At 51.0% G+C, this 22216-nt stretch overlaps 1 protein-coding gene across 1 annotated transcript; it reads right to left on the bottom strand.

Annotated features, from left to right (window-relative positions):
• Positions 1-723: 723 nt before the first annotated feature.
• On the bottom strand, positions 724-9588 carry Ppp1r1a (protein phosphatase 1 regulatory inhibitor subunit 1A). Its single transcript, XM_042698764.1, has 7 exons — positions 9423-9588; positions 5402-5462; positions 3897-3934; positions 3449-3512; positions 2411-2563; positions 1418-1512; positions 724-854 (listed from the first exon to the last, which is right to left on the bottom strand). Exons 1-7 carry the CDS (start codon positions 9504-9506, stop codon positions 849-851), a joined length of 501 nt encoding a protein of 166 aa, XP_042554698.1. The 5' UTR covers positions 9507-9588; the 3' UTR covers positions 724-848.
• Positions 9589-22216: the final 12628 nt, after the last annotated feature.

The following is a 22216-nucleotide window of genomic DNA, read 5'->3' as shown; positions in this document are numbered from 1 at the left end:
TTCTAAGCTTGATAGGATCGTGGTGGGTTCTTCTGTTGTGCAAGCCAAGGCCTGGAGAGGAGGCCTTGCCTGGGGGTGGGACCTTAACACTTCATACTTCCCAAGCTCTGCTCTTTTATCTCTGCACTTACACTGCAGCTTCAGCAAGAAGGGGAAAGATCTTGCCTTCCCATACCTTCTACCACCTGGGAAAATTAAAAAAAAATGGCAGCAGGAGATGCCTCGCTGTGGGATCAAAGAACATGTCTTCACTTAAGCCTAGATTTTATCCTGGCTCCTCATTGCCTAAGACAAGGAGAAAGATGAACCCTGGTTGCCAGTAAGGGCCTCTTAACAGCCACTAATCAGGAACAGTGGTTTCACAGGTGGAGGAGTAGACACTTGCAGCCAGCCTCCATCTTTCCCTAGGGCACAGGACAGCATGCACTTCCTGCTTTTGTCCAGAAGATGGCACCCCAAACAGTCACAGCTTCCTGGGCAGGTGGAGCGCACTTTCAGTCAGTGAGAAAGGAGAACTTGGGGAGCTAGCTTTCCTTTTGGAAGCTGATCTTCCTACTGCCTGACCATCATTTTCCTTCCACAGCCAGTGAAGGCTGGACTAGGGGAGAATTCCTGCCCAGCTTCCCAATTTCTTCCTTCCCTAGGCAGTTGGACTGTCGAGAATGAGGACGAGAGGATGGAGAAAGGATTCTCCCTAAGTCTTAAAAGAAGGAAAGTGCCAAGGACCTAACAGCAAATTTATCACTTTTTAAAAACAAGATTTTTTTTTTCCCCAAAGTGAAGGAATAAGAAAGAGATCCAGTGTCCATGCATCCCCGAACTGCAGGAGTCCAGGATACCTTCTCCTCTCAGACCTGTTGTGGGGAAGGGGGCAGAAAGGGCAGGTGACCTAGAGGCCAGAGGGTCACTTTGTCTCCTCTGATCTGCACAACTACTCATCTTCTCAGGACACTTGTTCTGATGTGGCTTTCCATCTCTGCCCCCTGCAACCTATTATGGGGGTGGTGGTGGAGGGGTGAGGACTGACAATTATAAAATAAGTGCTTTAGTCTCCTCACTGCCTCTACTTTTACTAAGTGAGGATCTCCTTTGGACTACAAAAAAGAAAAAAAAAACATCCTATAGCTTACTTCTATCATCTGTTCCAAGTGAGTAGGCCCTTGGCCTATTCAAAGTTTAATGTGAATCCCTCCTACCGGAGTAAGGAGGGATTCTTTGTCAGGGAGGAAGATGCCAGTCCTCTTACCATAAGGCTGACTTTACAGTGACAGAAGCTGGTCCTTTGTGTCTGCCCCTCCTCCCACCCCTGATTCCAAATATTTACTGCTTGTGCTTATCCACACAGCTGCTCTCCTGTAGGCCTGGTGGCTCACCTGGCGGTGGGGGTGTGGGGGAATGAGGGAGTGGGGTGTCTTACCGAACTGGCCCCTTGGGAATCCGGTGGTGGCATGTGGGTGGAGGGCTCCTCCTCACTGCACCTCTCTTGAGTTTTGGGGGTCGATCCTGCAGGCTCTAAAGAGGGAAAATGGGAAGAGAAAGGAGTGTTTATAAAAGCCTTGAAGAGAAGGGGCTGCTGCTTCTCATGGCAGGCTGAATCAGGTGCAGACTGGCAAGATCAACAGGGTTTTTCCCTAATCCCAAATACTGTGAGAGATTCATTATTTAAAGAAAAAAATGCATTACTATTATTTTTAACCTACAACCAGAAAATGGAGGGGGAAAAAGCCTCTGAAAAAGTATATAAAAATTGCCCAATCTCTATGTGTGGCTAGAGCTGACCTGAACTGATACGGATCTATTTTTAGTCCTTATTTATCCCACTTAGACCATTCATTGGATTGTTGAAATATTCATGTATTTGATTACAGGGTGCTCTGCAGGGAGTATTATATACAGTATTATATTCTGTATCACTTTCATAAAGTTGGAAGCATTCTGAATCCTGGAATACATCCAGGGGAAAAGGGACGGTGGCCATTGGCTGAATACCACACTACTACCCTAGGTTTTGTATGTGTCAGGGAACTGAGGCAGACTCATTCCAATTCCCACAGCCCAAATAAAATAGGCACCATCCGTTATCACATTATCATTTTATAGATCAAGGTTAAGTTTCGCTCAAGGCCCTTCAGCTGGTAAAGTGGCAAATGGCAGAGCCAGAATTGTAGCCCTGGCTCTGTTCCAGGGCTGAGGGCTGTTCCTCTATGCCCTACCCCTCCTCCCCCCAGCCACCAGAAGGCTTTTTGAGGCTCAAGGTGGGAGGGCCCCCTGACATACAGTCAGAAGATTCAAATACATGCAAATATATCCATAGCCCTGGCTGCTCTTAGACCTCTGCCAGGCTCCAGTTCTTTCCCTGTTTCCTAGCAGTTCAGGGAGGCCTGGGGCGCCCTTCCCTGCTTGTACATACTCTGTGCTGTCCCCGAGCTGCCCAGCCTTGACGCTGCTCCTGTGTCTGGCATCCCAGGTGGACAGGACTCCTGGGTCCCTGTGCTCCCAGCGGCTCCCTCAGCTTCTTCTTGCTTCTGTTGCCCCAGGTGATGCTCAACCATCGTCTGGAGCTCTGGGAGCACAGAGAGAGGGAGCAGACTTTGGACATGACTGCCTAGAGTCTCTCTTCCCCACTCCGCCCCCCCCCCCCCCCAATCTGCCATCCCCACTAACAGCTTAGCACATACTTGCTGGGTGTTTGTCTTTCCTATGCACTGAGATCTAAACAAGGAGGGGACATTAGCTGGCCAAGAAGGAAAGAAGAACGTTAGATCACAACAGGTACTACTTTTAAAGGTAAGGGAGGATTATGAGAAAAGAGCCTTTAAGAAAAAGATCCTCCTAACTTTCTGGAGTATGTGGTCTCCCTTGGAAGCAGGGTAAAAGACTCAATTTAGATTCAGGAAATATTTGAATACCTTATGTGAGCTGGGTGACCTGCTGATGAACTCACACACACTGTCATCATTAATATTATTTTGGTGTATGTGTTTATTTGTGTGTGTGTGTGTGTGTGTGTGTGTGTGTGTGTGTGTGTGTGTGATGGTACCTGACTTGAATTCAGGGCCTGGGCATTTTGCTCAAAGCTGGCACTCTTACCACTTGAGCAACAGATCCACTTCCAGTATTTTGGCTAGATAATTATTGGAGGTAAATCTGATGAACTTTCCTTCCCAGGCTGACTTTGAACTGAGATCCTCAGATCTCAGCCTCCTAAGTGGCTAAGATTCCACGCATGAACTACCAAGGCCTAGCCACATACATTATTTATCTGCTACTGTGAGGCAGTGTTGAGGCTTGGTAGAGATTAAGCAGTTTCCCTACTCAGAGGCAGAGTTTGGGTCTCAGTCCCACCACTTCACCTAGTAGTTCCAGGGCTCCATCTCAAGGGGTCAATAGGGTCTTCCCCCTAGCTTCAGGCACCGAGGGGACAAGGGCTGGGAAGGGTCTGCCAAACCTTTCATTGTGGGTGTGGTCCTTGTCATCTTCTTCCGTTGCCGTGGAGACATTGCCAAAGTGGACTGTGAAGGACATAGGGCACAGATGGGTGCCAGGCCCTCCCGCTCCCCTCTTCTGCCTTGTCATGCTTTTAGATGGGAGATTTCAGAATGTGGAAGAACGTGGAGGGAATTTCCTTCTTCCCAGTTAACCCTATCCTGAGAGCAGGGAGAATGTGTGTGTTGGGGGCATATGTATAGGTCCAGCCATGTACTTTTGGGGGTGGGGTGGGGGGCTAGGGGGAGTGCAAGTCAAAAGGTTCTGCAAGTCGGACACAGAGCTTTTGTCTTCCATCCTGCTAGACTGAGCCACACTCCCAGGTCTAGAAGGGACAGAGTCTTGAGGAATAATCTCCAAATCTGCCTGTGGGTTTGGGGGGTTGGGCTGAGTGGGAGGAGCCAGCTCACCTTGAGAAGTGGGTTGGGGAGCCGATCTTCATCTATCTCTGAGGGGAATAAGGAAAGAAGATCATGAGGCCAGGAAATCCAGGGGAGGGGTCCCCAAATTGCTGAGTACCTAAGGGGAGGGGACTCTATAATCAATCACTTTCCTCTTGATCTGTCACTAGGAAGTCGCTCTACTTTCTGTGACTCCTGTGTCCCTGGCAAGCTCCACTAGGCCTGGCCTTGACCCTGGGGTTGATCTGTGTGTGCATCTTTAACTCAGACCCTGAGGTTCTTTTTTTTTTTTTTTTGTCGGTTGGTCGTGGGGCTTGAACTCTGGGCCTGGGCACTGTCCCTCAGCTCTTCAGCTCAAGGCGAGCGCTCTACCACTTGAGCTACAGCGCCACTTCTGGTTTTCTGGTGGTTTATTGGAGATAGGAGTCTCATGGTCTCTCCTGCCCGGGCTGGCTTTGAACCTCAAGGTCTCTCCTGCCCAGGCTGGCTTTGAACCGCGATCCTCAGATCTCAGCCTCCTGAGTAGCTAGGATTACAGGCGTGAGCCACCAGAGCCCGGCGATCCTGAGGTTCTTGAAGGCACAATCTGTGGGTTTTTTTGTTTTTTTGGTCAGTCGTGGGGCCTGAACTCTGGGCCTGGGTGCTGCCCCTCAGCTCTTCAGCTCAAGGCTAGTGCTCTACCACTTGAGCCACAGCACCACTTCTGGCTTTTTCTGCTTATGTGGTGCTGAAGAATCGAACCCAGGGCCTCATGCAGGCAAGGCAAACACTCTACCACTGAGCCACCTTCCCGACCCCAGACAATCTGTGGTCTTTCAGTGTTTCCTTTCTTTATGTCCACCTTCCAACGATTCCCCAAGGCTAGAACTGAGTCCTGTACAGTAAGCCAGCATAGTCTACACTGATGGAGAACAGTACATTTATTCTGTGCAGGATCCAGGGACATATATCATGGATGGTAGCTGGAGAGGAGCTGGAGACTCAGGGCACCTCAAATGCCAGCCTGGCTCATCAGCCTGCCCACCTCTCCTCCACTTCAGTCAGGCTCCCTGGATAGAACAGAATCTCAGAAACCTTATTCTCTCTTCAGACCTTGGTGGGGAGACTGGTGACCAGAATCCCCAGCTGCACCCTGAGCTGTTTCTAACCTTCCCCTTCCCCTCTGAGGGCCCTGAAGCTAGCTAATGGAGGCGGTCCCTCCCCCTCACAGCTGTCACTGCCTCTGGGGGTGGGGGCAGCCTGTGTCTCAGTTGCTGGAGAAACCTGGAAGGCTGTTGCCACAGCAACCAGCACTCAGTTGACCATCCCAATTCCTAGGGGGGCTTAAGAACCAGGTGGCCCCCTTGACTTTCTAGCACTGCTCCATCTTTCCAAAAGCCAGAGAAATCTGGATAATACAGACACTCCCTCTTTGCCTTTGAGATGGGAGGAGAAGCCTGAGCTCTCAGATCTGTCCATGTGGCTAGTCCTGTGCCCCCTCCCCCTTTCCTCCTATAATCCATCCCTTGGGTTACCTGGGGATGACTGGTCACTGGTCAGCACAAGGGTAGCAGGGGTGGGGCGGCGCCTCCGAATCTGGGAGAGGGAGGAAGAGGTCAAATGCACACAGGACCTCACTCAACATCAATTAGTAACATCCCTCAAAAAACAAGACAACAAAACAAACAAAAAAACCCCACACCCAGGTTACACTGGGCCCAGTAGGCTAGAGTGGGCAGTCGCATGCCCATCCCCCGCTTTCGGTAGGGCTGAGTGGGTGGGATCAACTCACCTTGAGAAGTAGGTAAGGACCCTGGGAAAGCGACCCAAAAGACCACCTTAGCTCCCTGTGTGGCCCCACCCCCCTGTTCTGTCTCTCTGTCTCCCCTGGGTCCATCCAGCTTTCCATCTTAGCAGCTCTGTTTGCTCTAAGGCATCGATCTCTGGCCTGCTGTCCTTCCGTCCATCCTGGATCAATGGTCAGAAAATAACCGGAGAGGGCATAGGGCTTTCCCTCAGCCTCCCAGCCCTCCTCCCACCATAGATGATCTTTTTTGTGGGCCAGTGTCTGCAGAGAGCCTTCCTCAAGCCCACCCAGGCTGGGAGGATGGACTCCAAGAGGGAAGATCTGGTGGCACAAGTCTGCAATCCCAGCACTTGGGGGTGGGGATAGAGATGGAGGTAGGGGTGTCCCTGAGTTAGAGGCTGGCTGAGGTTATAAAGTAAAAGTTTAAGGCCAGCTGGGCAATAAAGAGAGATCCTGTCTCAAAACAACAACAAAATATTTTCCTTAGTTCTCATCCTCTTCTAAGAAATTAACATATAAGCTGCTAGGCTGCTAGGATTCTGACCCCTCCTCCTCCTGCTGTTCTTTTGTCCTGTTGCTGATAAAGTTGTTTGTATTGAAGTCAGTCCAAAGGCTTCTGGGACATGTAGTTTTGCCTTCTCTGGGGAAAGCTTTAAAGATTTGGAAGAGAGTGAGACAATGGGTTTGGAGCCCCTGTTTCCTCCAGGCAGCAGTGGGCAGGAAAGACTAATGGGGCCAGAGAAGGGCCTAAAATTGTTCGCAGTGGAGAGAGGAGATGCTGGATAATGAAATCCTCATCTTGGTGTGAGGATTTACTATCATTCCTGGCAGTAGAAGGTTGTGGTGTTGAAACCTTGCCCTTCTCTTTAAAGTGGGTAGAGCAAGAGGGGCTATTAAAGCTAGCCAGGGAGACTCTTCCCCAAAGGAAAAAAATGGTATGCTCAGTATGGGGGTAGGGCACTGTCATTCCTGGAGAATCCAGTGGCATCTGTTTTTAGTGACATTTCAAGGTCCCTGCAGTATACACACACACACACACACACACACACACACACACACACACACACACACACACACACACACACACACACACACACACACACGCACACTGTCCAAACCTTAACTGCGAGTTGTCTGTGGCTATTCCTGGTACAAATAGGCGGAGGATGGAGCATCTGGCATGTGCGTTTCATGTATGTGGGGGCATCACTTTACTAGGGGAGTACTCCCCAGCTTTCTTCCAGCCTTAGTGAGGAAGGGATGGGAGTAAGAAGAGTAGAGGGAGACCCTGAGTGAGAGGGTGGGGTGGAGGGGGTGGATTGAGAGAATATAGGAACTGGTAGCCCAGGGAGACATCACATGTGACAAAAATGGCCTTTAGAAGGGTCCCAAGGCTATGTGATAGTCCTTAATTTCCTAGCCCTGGACTGCTTTTTCTTCTTGTGTGTGTGTGTGTGTGTGTGTTACATGTGTACGTGTGTGTACATGTACTGGAGCTTGAACTCAGGGCTTGGGCACTGTACCTGAACTTCTTTGCTCAAAGCTAATGCTCTACCACTTTAGCTACAGCTCCACTTCCAGCTTTTTGGTAGTTCATTGGAGAGGAGTGTTTCATATACTTTCCTGCCCGGGCTGGCTTTGAACTGATAGCCTCAGATCTCAGCTTCCTCCGTCACTAGATTATAGGTTTGATTCACCAGTACCCAGGCTTGGACTGGGTTTTGAAGTGCTCAGCATCCTGGGAAATGGTGAAATCCTCTTGGCACTGGGAGGAAAGTCAGGCTCCCTGACTCCTAGCCTCTGGAACCATGGAGAAGAAGTGCTCTCTTTCCTTGTACCTACCCCAAAACCCTAGCTCTCAAGGACACACGGGAGCTTCACTTCTGATTTGTTTTCACAAAACTTATGCCAAAGCTTTGATAGTTGGGGGGCACCCCTCCACCCCTTGCCGCTCTGCTCTGTAACTCAGAGCTTCTGCCAGGCCTGGAGTCTTTTGCCTACACACTGAGGGCCCAGCAGGAGGGGCTGAGGTCAGACTTGCAGGTAGACTTTCAGGCGAAGGAGACAGAGACGTCTGAATAGAGCAGGCTTATGTCCCAGCTCTTTCCCTACCCCTGGCTTTCTAGTGTCATGGTCCTGGTGCTGGCCCCCTCCTTCTCCCAACACACACACACCGGACACACCTGCCTGCTTCCACACCAAACAGAAGCAGGTGTGGGCTCTGTGCTAGTGGGAGGTAGTTCTCCTTGGAACCCCAGTCCTCTGGGGGGGGGGGCCCACTTTTTGGAGTCTTCCCTCTCCCCCTGGGTTAGAAGTCATCCTAGCCAGTCCTCTTAGCGGTGTCTTCGTTCTGTTACCAGGCAGAATAGCCTTTCCCCTCACCCCACGGAAGTACTGCCCATCTTCCCCACCCTCAGTCTGTGAGCTCTCAGCTTAGTCTCTTCCTAAAGCCACACCTGAGCGAGGTGGAGGGGGAGACTGTCCCCAGGCCAGAGGGAGGAGGGGAAGGAGGCACTGGGTAAGAGATCCCTCCTAGACTTAGGGAAGCTACAGTCTGGGAGACCCGCGGAACCCGCCCTTTGTGTGCCCATTCAGACCTTGTTCGACCCGAGCAATGATGAAACACAACAAAAACGCCACCATCTCTGGCTCAACCTAAGAGGTCACAAAGTTTCTTAGGTGGGGAGTCTGGGGACTGAGCCTGGGGGCTCTCCAGTGCTGGCCTTGTGGGAACTAGCTACTCCTTAGGAATGGGGAGGTCTAGGCAAATAAAGAATGCAAAGAAAAAAAGGGGGAGAGGAAGGCACTAGCCAAATATTGGGCAAACAGGCAGTCGGTTGTAACCTCCACACCCGCACACGCTTACTCTCACGGAGACACACACGGCGCGCACACTGGCTCTGCCAGGCTGCTCCCAGCTAAAAATAGACCAGGCCAGGAGGCTGGGCGAGGGCCCCGGCCTCCCACCTCTGCGCCGAGGCCCGCACCTTGCCAGCAGATGGCTCCGTGCGGACCCCAGCTCCTGGACCCCATCCAGCGCCCGCCCTGCCCCCAGCCCACTGTCACCCCCTCAACTCCCCCACCCCCCCACTCCAAAGGGCAGTAGTTGAACATCAGGACCCACGTGTTCAGACTTGAGCGAGGGAGGCTGAGTCGGCAGATCCCCACCACCCCTCTCCATCCCCCCTGCCCCAGCCCTGCCCGTGGTCCTCAGTCCCTCCTCTAGTAAGGAGGGGACCGGCAGGGCCATTTCTCCTCTTCTGACTCTTCCTCCATTACCGACCCCCGCCCTGCCCACCCTGCCCGCCCCTCCGCGCTGACACCCAGCTGCGAAACTCTGGCGGAGGGGAAGGGGCTGACTGGGTGGGGGGGTGCGACATTGCTCAAGGGCGGGGCAGAGGGTCGTGTCCTCAGGCAAGCCCCCTCCCCCAGGGCTGGGGAGGGGGGAGAGAGCCACTCTAGGGGGACACCCGTCTCCAAGGGACACGCTCCGTCCATCCTCGAAGCGCCGATGGCGGGGGGGGGGGGGAATGTGGCTCCGATGGTGGGGAGGGCATGAAAGACCCCCTCCCCTCTTCCCTCCCGAATGGAGAGCCTTCGCCCTCCAAAACAAAAAGAGGGGTGTAGGGTGGGGGTGGGTGGGTGTCGAACTGGCGAGGGAGAACGAGGCAGGACCAGGCAAGGGATCCCGGGGTGTGCCATCCGGCGTTCCCGGGTCCCCCGGCCCCGCGCCCCGCCCTGCTGCGCACCTGCTCCGCCGCCTCGGGGTCAAGGTGCGGCTCCAGCAGCGGGACGGTGAACTGGATCTTGCGGGGGCTGTTGTCTGGCTCCATGGCTGGCGGCGGCGGGGCTGGGCGCGGGGCCGGCGCTGCTGCGGTGGTGGCGGCGGCGGCGACGGCGGCCGGGACTCGGGGAGGGCGCGGCGCGGCGCGGCGGGGACTCGGGGCTGGGGCGGGCGCGCTCCCTCTCGCTGCGCTCCGGCCCCGGCCCCAAGCCCGGCGCGCTCGGCTCTGTGCGAGGCTCCCGGCACTGCGCTCCGGGCTCCCCGGCACCGGGGACTCCGCGGCCACCGATTGGCTCGGCACCCGCCCCTCCCGGTTCCCTTCTCCACCCTTCCCTCCTCCCCAGCCTGGAACCTTAACCCCTTGGTGGCTGCGCCAGCTGCTCGGGGGAGGAGGAGGGGGTGGAGGTGAGTGGGTCACCACCCCTAGGGGCCAGCCAGCCAGAAGCCGCCCCGGGGTTGTCTTAATGGACACCCAGGGCAGGTACCCAGGTATCCTCGGAGGTGTGGGCAGGGAGTGGAGATGGGGGAGCCGTTATCAAGAAGTTCTTCCGGCTTGGGCAGGTTCTGCGGGGAGGGGGTGGGAAAGTGGAGGGACACAGCGGAGAGCAGGTGGCACACGCGAGAGTTTCCATTTATGAGCTAAAGGCGATTGTCACCTAGAGAAAAGGTGGGGGAAAAAATGGGAATCTAGACATGCCGCAGGAAGAAGATTAAGGTTAGACTTGGAGAGGGACTCCCTTGAGAGGAAAACACTAGAATGGAGATGAAAACTTGGAGGGGATTTGCAGAGTCGGGACACCCGTCGGGGCAGGGAGAAGGAGCTGCAGGACTCAGAGGGTGTGTGTGTGGTGGGGGAGGAAGGGTCCTGTCTTCAAGTGTCAATGGGAATAGGTGGAGAGCTTGGAAAGAGACCATCTGGGGTTCGGCAGAAGGAGCAACTGGGGATAGGGAGCCAAAGAATGCTTGTGAAATAGATTTCACTTTCTGCTTGCTACATTATGGGGCTGTAAAATAGGTGAAAGGCTGGCAAGGGGCAAATGGGGTGGGTTGGTAAAAGGAAGCCCCTTGGGTCGGGGTGGAGATGTTTACAGTTGGGCTGTCTGTCTAGTTTCACTACTGGCAGAAGGATGAAAATCAGCTGCTGTGCCTGAAGACCTGGAGGTTAGACTATGTGAAGAACTGACTGGTTTGGTGTGAGATCAAGATGTCAACCAAAACTAGCCAGAGAGGGAGATAGGTTATTCATAGGCTGTGGTTTGCCCAGTGCTAGGGACTGGGGATCATTGGACAGAGGGAGGGGGAGGTGCTGGGCATGAGCTTGCGTGCCTCTTGGTGGGGGGGGGGGGGGAAGGGGAGGAGGTAGGGGAGCAGAGCCGTGGAAGGGAGAAGGACAGGGAGTACTGGAGGAGGGGCAGGGGCTCAGCTAGGAGCTCTGTTTCTTTTTAAACCCCAAGCCAAGCAACTGACAGGTTCTTCGCAGATCTCTGCCTTTTTCTCTGGGGAATCTGATGGTCATCCATTCTCCCCTTGAAGGGGGCAGCTTCAACTCTCAGTCTTCTACCCTCTTGGCCCATATTTGTCTGGCCCCTTCCCCAACTGCCTCCCAAAATAGCCTCCTGGGTCCTCCTCCCCTAGCAGGATCTTTTTACTTAGGAGGCTCGGCTCAGTTTTCTCAGGGCGGAGGCTGGGATTATAAAGACCCTGAAGGCGCTGGCTGCTAGACCTTGCTTTGCATGTTTATTGGCCCCTGGGTGATGTTTTGGACTCTAGGAATGCCTTCTCACACCCAGACTACACTTGCAGGGGGGCAGGCCTCTGCTCTCCGTCTGAGTACTGGGCCTGGTCCTTAAATAGTGGATCAGGCTTCCAAGCACCCCTCATCCCCAGTGGCCACCAATGTCTGTGTACCCCCAATCCCAGAAGGGGCAGTGGAAGGTTGTGACAGCCTTGAAGCTGGGAAGATGGAGGGTCTGGTCTATTAGAGACCATTTCTTCTCCTCACTCACCTTCCTCTTACTGGGACACACTCAGAGAAAGGGAAGTTGAATAGGTTAATTTCCCTGTCCCCTTCTCCCAGGGCTGTGGGACTTGAAGTCATCGATTCCATCCTTCTCTCTGGGTACTAGGCCTTGCTCACTGAGCCTTAGACTTCTCTGTGAAATGGGCGAAGTTCTTGGTTCCTAAGATGAAGATTGAGTATCAGTCTTAGGCATGTTAAGATGACTAACACACTTCATCAAGAGCTGCTTGTGACTGGTTCTTGTTTTCAGGCAGGACTGGCAGTTAGGGGTCACTTCTCCACGCTCTCCAGAGTGCCTAGCTCTGTGTGTGTGTGTGTGTGTGTGTGTGTGTGTGTGTGTGTGTGTGTGTGTGTGTGTGTGTGTGTGCACACACGCGCGCGCGCGCGCGCGCCTGCTTACTGGGGCTTGAAGTCAGGGCCTTCATACTCTCACTTAACCTTCTTGCTGAAGGCTGGCACTCTACCACTTGAGCCACAGCTCCACTTTGGGCTTTTTTTTTGGTGGTTAATTAGAAATAAGAGTCTCGTGGACTTTCTTGCCTGGGATGGCTCAGAACCACAATCCTCTCAGCTCTCAATGTGTAGTTAGGATTATAGGTATGAGCTGCCAGCTCTTGGCTGTTAATAGTGCTTAGATTCTTTGTCCTTTCCTTCCTTTTCCTCAAACTTTGGTCTGATCATGAGAATTCCTCCCTAAGTCTCACTTTTGTAAGTTCCAGATTCAGAGACTGCCTCCCCCCTCCCCAGATTTATTTGAAAGCTACAAATTAGGAGAGAGAAAAAGAGAAAGGGGGGAGGAAGAGGGTTAGCGAGAGGGAGAAGAGGGAGAGAGTGCTTAGGTCCTTGGGGAGAGATTGAGAGGACTATGTGGAGAGAGGGATCTGAGGAGTAAAATGCCAGGGTAGGGGCAGAGGAGGAGAGAGCAGGAAGAGGGAAGGAAGAGAGGGAGGAGAGAGCTCCCAGAGGAGGAGGGGGAGGAGGAGACCGGAGAGACAGGTGTGGGACGCATTTGTGGGTAGCGGGCGGTGGAGTGTGGCTGAAAGCGCAGGCTCTGGTACCGGGTGAGTTGGCGCTAGCCTTCTGTGAAGGTGTGTATATGCGTGTTGCTTTGCCCTTTATTTGTGCCCAGAGCTGAGTGAGTAACTGCTAGTGCCTGCTGGGCATGGGGGTGTATGTAAACAGGCGTGGGTGGCTCACCCAGGGCCTGGGAGTTGCAGAAGCCTGCACCTGCTCTGGGAGCCAACCTAGCTGAGGGAGAATCAGAGCCTACAGTCCCAACCCTAGCCCTCACGCATTAATCTACATGAGGTAGGACCGGGTTGTCTGCAGTCCAGCCTGGGCGCATACCTCTGGTCCATGAATATTTAAGGTGACAACCGTGTGACTTGGTGATGCAGTCACTTAATGGTTCCCTCAACTCCCCGCGCACACACACACCCCTCCCCGTGCCGGACTTAGGGTTCAGTGGCTGCTCTTTGTTGCCCTGAGCACTCTGCTTTTACTCATTGCCCCTCCCTTCTTCCACTAATGTCCTCATGCATTAATTCACTCAACCTCACCAGCCACCAGGAAGGAGGGCGGGAGCTAGTTGCTGTCTTATCGGGCCCATGGTGTGGAGTGGTGACATGGTGATTGGTTGCTGGAGCTGGGATGTGGAAGATTGGGTTTAATGTCTCCCTCTGCTAACAACACCCTGGGTGATCCCACCATGGGGGCTTATTTTCTTCTTCTACAAGAGTCTTCCTGTTCTCCTATTTCCGTATGCAGAGCTGGAGAGTCTCAGAGTTGGGATTAGAACCTGCAGGCAGAGACCTTACCTTTGTCTTTGCATTTCTTCTGGCCTGGCAAGTGTGTAGCAGCCATATCCTGTGTGTTGAATACATGGTGCATGTAAACATTTGCACGCATTGTTCTAAGGTGGTAAGGTTAAAGGCTGCGTGTGTGTGTGTGTGTGTGTGTGTGTGCGCGCGCGCGTGTGCGTGTGTGTGTGTGCTGGGGCTTGAACTCAGGGTCTGAGTGCTGTTCCTTAGCTTTTGTTGTTGTTTAAAGCTGGCACTCCACTACTTGAGTGACAGCTTCACTTCTGGCTTTTTGGTGGTTCATTGGCCATAAGAGTCTCCTGGACTTTCCTGAGAAAGTGATCCTCAGATCCATGATCCTCAGATCTCAGCCTTTCTAAGTAGCTAGGAGTCATGCGTCAGGCATGAGTCACTGGTGCCTAACTAAAAGCTGTTTTTAACCCAAAGGAGCACTAACCCCATCCAAGTGGTCCCCCAGACTGCCATATGCTCACACTAATGTGTTGCTGTTCCTCCCGCATTCCTGGAAACTCTTTAGGAATGATTGGTCGCAGGGCCTATGGTATATGCTCTGGAAACCCTCACTGAGGAGGAAGTCTTTGTTCTTTGGAGATAGCTTTGCTCTCTTGAAAATGACTGTGAATCCCTAGGGCCTACATCTTGTGAAAAAGGATGGAGGACAGGTGTGTGTGTGGGAGCAGGGCCTTCTCTGGAGGAAGATGCCTCTCCATGAGACCATGTGTCCCACACTGCTGCAAAGCCCGGCTAAAAGTCCTGTCTTCAAGAGAAGTTTCCAGAGTGTCTTGTGGGTCCCTGAAGCACTGCTGGCCTAGATGACTGGTGTCCTGGAATGCCTTGGAAGGCTGGGCCTCCCCTGACGGTACAGGGCCTTGTCTGCTTGTGAAAAAGCCCATGCTGCAATTCTGCCAGGCTCCGGTGCACACTCCCTGCAGCTGGCACTCCCGGGAATGGGGCCAGAGCTGCTGATTCGAGCAGAAGGGATTCTCATTTCCAAAGAGCTGTGCCTCTTCACCACTGGCAGAGGAAGAAGAGACTTAGGAAGCAGCCATCCCAGCCCCTCGGGTTAGAAAGGGACAGGAGCTTCCTAAGACCCAGCCATGCTGGGGTTTATCCTGAGAAGCCAGATTCAGTTATGGCAGGGGAATGGCTGGACTGAAGCAGGGGGTGGACCCAGTGACCTCCTGAAATCCATGGTCTCTATGATCATTGGCAGTCTAGAAGGCCAATCCCTAGGTAGCTTCTAGCTAGCCTTCTATCTCTAACCCACTCACAGGTTAAATTTCCACGTGTGTGTGTGTGTGTGTGTGTGTGTGTGTGTGTGTATGTGTGTGTGTGTGCTGGTCCTGGGCTTGAACTCATTGCCTAGGCACTGTCCCTGAGCTTTTGTGCTCAAAGCTAGCACTTTAATACTTGAGCCACAGCTCTGTTTTCAGCCCTTTAGTAGTTAATTGGAGATAAGAGTCTCATTGACCTCCCTGCCCAGGCTGGCTTTAGACTGTGATCCTCATACCTCAGCCTCCTGAGTAGCTAGGATTACAGGTGTGAGCCACCAGTGCACAGCTCAAACTTATTCTTTTGTTGTTGTTGTTGTTGTGGAGGCTGAACTCTGGGCCTGGGCGCTGTCCCTCAGCTCTTCAGCTCAAGGCTAGCGCTCTACCACTTGAGCCACAGTACCACTTCAGGCTTTTTTCTGCTTATGTGGTACTGAGGAATCGAACCCAGGGCCTCATGCATGCGAGGCAAGCACTCTACCACTGAGCCAACTTCTCAGCCTTCAAATTTATTCTTTAGATAATACTTTTTGACTGACCCTACAGGACAGGCCCTACGCTAAGTGCAGAAGTTATAGTGTACTTCCAAGCGGATCCAATTTCTGTCTATAACAGCTTTCAGCCTAGCATAATCTAGGAGCATGATGTGTAGCCAAGTAGTGATCAATCTTGAGAATTACAGAAGTGGAAGGACAAGATGCTGGGCACAAGGGACAGCAGGACAGAAGAGGGAAGTGGGAGTGACCTCTGGTGGTTCAGACTCACTGCTCCTCCTCATGCTTAGCTGTCTTTGAAATGGGGGGTGGGGGGTCTCCATAGGTTCAAATCCTACTTCTGACACTTAGGAGATCTGTGACATTGGACAAGATGCTTCCCAACTCTGAAGTCAATTTCCTTAGCCTTAAAACAAACTTCCTAGCCAGATGCTGGTGGTTCATGCCTGTAACCCTAGCTACCCAGGAGGTTGTCATCTGAGGACTGTGATTAAAAGCCAGCTCAGGCAGGAAAGTCTGTAAGACTCTTTTCTCCACTAAACTACCAAAAAAGCCAGTAGTAGAGATGTGGCTCAAGTGGTAGCGCCTTGAGCAAAAGAAGCTCAAGGACCCTTGAGTTCCAGGACCGCATGAAAACAAACAAACAAACGAAACAAACCGGACTTTACAACAAGAGTTGGAGAAGCCAATGTCCCAAATTACCTAGCACCCATGAGATGTTTTCTCCTTTGACTTCTGCAGAAGCAGGTCTGGGCACTGGTGCCTCACCCCTGTAATCCTAACTATTCCGGAGGCTGATTGCTGAGGATTGTGGTTTGAAACCAACTCTATGAAGGAAAGTGTATGAAACTCTTATCTTCAATTAACCACTAAACAACTGGACGTGGAGCTGTGGCTCAAGTGGAAGAGTGCTAGCCTTGAGTGAAAAAGCTCAGGGACAGTGCTTGGACCCTGAGTTCAAATACCAGTACTCTGTCCCCCCCGCCCCCCCAAATCAAATCCAAAGAAAGGACTTTCAATGCTTTGAGTTTGGGAGGGAGGACACCCCTGTGTCTTTTTGCCCAGGTCTTGGTCCTGGACCTCCCCTCCCCTTGCCAGATCAGCGGTTCTTGATGTCCAGTTGTGTCCTCATCAGCAGGGACAATCACCCTGCCCTACTAATTAACGCCCGACCTGTGAATGATTAAATCTAATGACTTTGACTGGGGGTTGGAGGATGGAAAATTCCGGAGCCACAGGACAGGATGAGGGTAGGTTACCAGGATCAGGACGAGAAGGCCCCCTGGGCTCTGGGCATGTTGTGATAGGTGGCACAGGGAACAGATGCCAGGTTTTCTCCTGGGGCTGCTCAGCAGGGGACAGTGGCTAAAGGAAGATGGGGTCAATTGAAAGTTACAGACTTGTTGGAGAACATCAGGCCCAGGCTCCAGCCTGTGCCAGGAGGGAGCCATTTGTGCTGCTGAGCTGGGAGGTACCAAGCAGTATGGCTTCCCAGGGCAAAGTACCACCAGCTGGGTGGCTTGAAACAACACACATTCATTCTCTCCCAATGCTGGAGGCCAGAGGTCCAGGATTAGAGTGTTGGCTGGGTCGGGGGCTCTATGGAAGAATGGATATATATATATATATATATGTATATATAATATATAATGCACATTATATATATATATATATATATATATATATATATATATATATATATGTTTTGGTTTTTGTCAGTTGTGGGGCTTGAACTTGGGGCCTGGGTGCTGTCCTTGAGCTTTTTTGCTCAAGGCTAGCACTCTACCACTGTGAGCCACAGCTCTACTTCCTTAGAGATAAGAGTCTCAGGGACTTTCCTACCAGGTCTGGCTTTGAACTGTGATCTTCAGATCTCAGCCTCCTGAATAGTTAGGCTTACAGACATGAGCCATTAGCGCCCTGCAAAAATATTTCATCTTCCAGTGTCCCGCGTGGTCCCTTGAAATATGGCAGCAGAACTTGAGTGTCCTTCTTCCCTGTGTCTCCCGTGTCCTCTCCTCTGATAGGAACACCAGGCATTGATTTCGGGCTCACCCCAAAGCCAGGGCAATTTCAAGTTGAGATCCTTCATTCACAGCATCTCTGTTTCTACATGCTGAGGTTCTGAATGCATGGGTACTGAAGGCCTTCACTCTCACGTTCTCACTTGGTTTGACCACTTGAGCCACAGCCCATGCAGCTGTTTGCTGGTTAATTGGAGATTAGACTCTCAGGGGCTTTTCTGCCCAGGCTGGCTTCTAACCTCCATCTTTAGATCTTAGATCTTAGCCTTCTGAGTAGTAGTAGTGTATACATATATATATATATAGTAGTGTATATATATACATATACATATATGTATGTATTCCTTCTGTGCTCCTGGATGAAAATCCAATAAAGACTCCTTTCTTTCTGACAGAGATAAGGTACAGTCTCCATTCAGAAATGAGAACAAAGGACAAATATACGATGCTGCAATGAGATAATACTACTTGTTCAGGCTCTGAGCCCTGGCCTGGGTTAAAATGGTGGGAGATGGGCCTCTGTTTGCCTTGCTGTCCCTGCCCTCCAGCCAGGCCTTCCTGCTTTTGCAGGTGTGCTTCGAAGCATGTGTGGGGTGGTCTGTGTGCGTGTGGAGGGTACAGAGCAGACAAGCAGCATAGCTGTCACCCTTCCAGTTGGTATTTAGCTTCTTCCTCCTCCCTGTGGTTCCATCCCTGGGCTTCCTCTGGGCTCTCTAGTTACTTTTCTCTCATGGGTTTTCCCTGGCTCCTCAGGGGTCCCATCAGCCCCATTCACTTGTGCTTTCTTGTTCTAGGAGCTTGAGACTCCTCCTCATCCGCCCAGGTCCTTTCTTCCCTTGAGTCCCTATTGGATGGGACCCAAGATTGACTCAAGCGGGTGTACCTGCCTCCCTCTCCTGGGGTACCACAGCTCATTCTTCTTTTGTCAGGCAAACTCTCGGAGCCCAGGGGATCTCACACAAGCCCTGCCAGGCTACTAAGTTCCTTAGTCCTGTCTCTCTTAAACATTATTATTATTATTTTTGGTCAATATTGGCGTTTGAACTCAGGGCCCTACACTCATTCTGCTTGCTTGCTGAAGGTGCTCTACCACGTGAGCCTCCAGCTCTGCTTTTTGCTGATTTTGGAGATGGAGTGTCAAGGACTTTTCTGGTGGGCCTCGCTTTAAACTTCCATCCTTTAGATCTCAGTTTCTGAATAGCTACAATTACAGGCATGGGCCATGAGCACTTGATGTCTTTTTTTTTTTTTTTTTGTTGGTCATGGGGCTTGAACTCTGGGCCTGAGTGCTGTCCCTTAGCTCTTCAGCTCAAGGCGAGCGCTCTACCACTTGAGCTACAGCGCCACTTCCGGTTTTCTGGTGGTTTATTGGAGATAGGAGTCTCACGGTCTTTCCTGCCCGGGCTGGCTTTGAACCTTGATCCTCAGATCTCAGCCTCCTGAGTAGACTTGATGTCTTAAACTTCTGTAAGCACTCAGACTCCAGAACATTCTGACTCTTCTCCACACCTATGGGCCACACACTCAGCTCCTGGGCCACCCTGTAAGTATAACTTTCTCCCTCTATTTCTTCCTCATGAAATGCCCCTTTCCCTCCAGACTAGGGGCCTCCTTTACTCTCTATAATCTGGCTGAGGTGGTGAGGAATAGTTTTTTTTTTTTTTTTAAATCCCCTTTGAAATTCTTTATATGAAGGCTGGGCATGGTGAAACATATCTGTAATCAGCACTCAATAGGCTAAGGTAAGTTGAAGGCTAGCCTGGGTTACATAGCTAGATCCTGTCTCCAAAATAAAAATAGTATGAGTTCTTTATATGCTGTTTGGATTCCTTGCTTTGAAATTTAACCTGTTACAGCTTGGTATCTGCCATGGTTAATCTTGATGGTCAATTTGGTTGGACTGAACTTAGTAAAGCTCACTTTTGCCTATGTCTGTGAGACCATTAGCTCATGAGAACCCTGACCTAATGGATGGTTTCATCCATGGATGGATTCAGACTTTGAAGAGACAGCCTATTGGGAGATGGTGAAATTTTGGAAGGTGGGCCTTGTTGGAGGAAAAAGGCCACTGGGACTATGTCTTTGAGGGCTGCATTTGTTCAGGCCCCTTCCTGCTGCTGTTCCGTTCTACTTCCTGTCCACCATGAGATGAGTAGCCTCTGCCACCTGCTATCACAGCCTCACTGTAGATCCAGAATAGTGGCACCAAGGACTATGAGCTGAAACTTCTCAACCTGTGAGCCCGAAAACTCCTTCTCCCCTTGTTTTCATTGAGTATTTTGTCATAGTGATGCAAAGTCTGACAAATACAAGGCCTTGTTGAAATCACAGTTTTAACATCCCTTCACAAAAGCCATGGAGGTAATTCCAAATGTACCAGGTTCTCAGTCTACACCAGCTTTCTCTTCTGATAGGGAAGAGGAGGCAAATGAAACAGCCCGGAGGCAAAATGGCCACTAGGGGGCAGCACATCCTGTGTCAACCCCTGATTATTTCCTGGGACTTACTGGAATGACCTTATTTTATCCAATCTCCCATTATTCTGTCCAATAACCTGGGGGGCTCAGCTGCTGGCTGCTGTTGGTCCTGCTTCCAAGCTTTCTGCAGTATAACTCCTGTTTTTCCATTTGAGGTACCAAAAGTGAATCAATCTGTCTTTGACACCCATAGCCATTTGTGAAACTACTACCTTGTAACGGCTATAGAGATTGCAGCTGACATTCTGCTCTGGAGAAGTTCAGCTAGGGAGGGAGACATGAGAACAGACAATAGGAACAGCTGAATAGTGACCGCTGTTAGGAGGGCAGGAATAAGGGCATTGGGAGCATTGAGCAAGAGACTAGGGAAAGCTTTGCAGAGCAGGGCGCATTGGAGTTAGATTGTTCTTTTTCCTTTTCTTTTATTACAGGCTGAATAGGACTTTGGAAAAGAAGAATGTGAGAACAAAGAGGAGGTGGACGGATACATTTCTGAGGGAAGTGGGAGGTAAAATGTGACAAAGGAGGCAGACGGAGGGTAGCAGCAAGTGGGGTTTTTGGGTCTGTATTGACTGAAGGAAGATGGAGGCCCAGTCCCAGTGCTTTGGGGGAAGATTCTGTTTCCGCCTTTGAGTATCAGCATTACTTCCTGTTATTTATTCTCAGTGTCGGGGAAGGTGTATGAGGCCAGGTGGCTTCAAGGATTTTATTGAAGTTGGAGTTTAGGGAAGGAAATGGGAGAGAGAGAAACAGGCTATCTTAAAAAAAATGCCTGCAGGATGTCTGTGGTTTGTTAGTTTTCTTCTTTAGGAGAAGACTCTATTGAAAGATGGGCCTGGTATAACCGGAAAGGGTTGGGTTTTGGGTGGCCCTGGGACATTGTGTGTGTGTGTGTGTGTGTGTGTGTGTGTGTGTGTGTGTGTGTGTGTGTGTGGTCCTGAAACTTGAACTCAGGGCTTGGGCATTCTCCTTGAGTTCTTTTGCTCAAGGCTAGTGCTCTACCACTTGAACCACAGGTCCATTTCTGATTTTTTTTTTTCGTGGTTTGTGGGAGATAAGAATCTCATGAACTTTTCTGTGATCCTCAGATTTCAGTCTCCTGAGTAGCAAGGATTATAGGTGTGAGCAACTGGCACCCAGCCCTGTGACAATCTTGATTCATTTAGTACCTGAATGCCTGTGGGCTGGTTGCTTTGTTTTCTCGGAGCTTCTTATTTTGTCAGTGGAATGACCACAACCATTCCTACATTCTAGGGATGGTTGCAGCTACTGAAGGAGGTAGTATACATTAAGTTCTCAGCATAATTCCCAGTAAGAGCTTGTTAAATGGTAGCACTTATTATTGGAATAATCATTATCTTCAGATATTTCCAAGAGCTCACATGGAAACAAAAACGGACTTATCTGTGCCACTCCATCAGCCTGAAGCCCTCCATGTCAGTTAGACGGAGAGAGATTTGGGCTAGTTGAGAGGGAGTAGACTCCCTATGGGCCACCAGAGCCTGTGTGTTGGAGATCTACTCTGTTGCTGGAAGTGCCCAAGCAGAAGCTGTCTGGCTTAATGTTTTGGGATCTTAGGTGGTTCTAAAACTATATATCAGAGTCAATGGGTGAAAGATTATGAAGGAGAAGGGGTACCTGGGACAGAAAGAAGCAGCCAGCAGTGGAAAGAATCAGTTGTTTTACTAGATTATGGGGGGCCTTAGACGCTCTGCCTGCTTAGTTCAGGGGAGGGCTCGAGGCAGGTCTGTGGAAATTGTCTGCCCTTCCTCCTGCTAGAGCTCCATATTTTGTGGCAGGAGGTGGGAGCAAGAGAAAGTAATTTCCACCCCTTACCCTACATGCATTGCAAAGGCTTCTTGAAACATAACTTCAGGCTATGTGTGTGGATCTCTGCTACCGCATCAGGTTCTCTGGACAGAGGCCTTCTCAGCTCTACACTAATTCCATAGAGGCTAGGAGGGGAGCCTCTGAGTAAGAGGGCTTCTCAGCCCTTCCCAGAATCTGTTTCTTCCCCAGTGACTCTGAGAGAGCCGGGCTGTTTTCTGCTTCTCCTTTTATTGGAGAAACGCTTGCTTTCTTCCTCACCATGGGTGAGTGTTAAAACCCCTGTCTGTTCTTTGCTTGCTCTGTTCTGGGAAAAGAGCCGCTATTCACCAGGCATCCATTCATGTGTCTGGCTCACTCCTGGGTCCCACCCACCTTCATTCATTGAACTCCAAGTCTTGGCCTAGTAGTTACTATTCAAGGTACTGGAGAGAGAAAGATAGTGGATAATGACCATTGATAAGTTCACAGGTTTCCTATGTTTTTGTAAGGTACAAATCAAACCGATGTAGAAATAGGCCAATTCTGGAGCACAGAAAGTGCAATGGGGGTAATAGAAAGGAAGGTGACAGAGTGGCTGAACAGGGTGGGAGGGGAGCTTGTATGGAGAAGGTAGCATTGGAGCTAAGACCTGAGGGAGCCTGTTAAGCAAACAGCAAGAGGAGGACAAGCACAGGAACCCTTGCCCTGAACTGGGCTCATCTTGTCTAAGAACCATGAAGGATAAAAGCATGGCTACAATAGATTGAGCAGGCAAATGGAAAAAGATAAGGTTGGGGCATGTTTGGAAGCCAGGCTATGCCTGGTAAAGAGTTTGGATTTTGAG

The sequence above is a fragment of the Dipodomys spectabilis genome, unplaced genomic scaffold (assembly GCF_019054845.1).
Source record: "Dipodomys spectabilis isolate Male_0828 unplaced genomic scaffold, ASM1905484v1 ptg000234l, whole genome shotgun sequence".
Classification (NCBI taxonomy): Eukaryota; Metazoa; Chordata; class Mammalia; order Rodentia; family Heteromyidae; genus Dipodomys; species Dipodomys spectabilis.
This window is presented reverse-complemented; position numbering and strand designations above follow the sequence as displayed.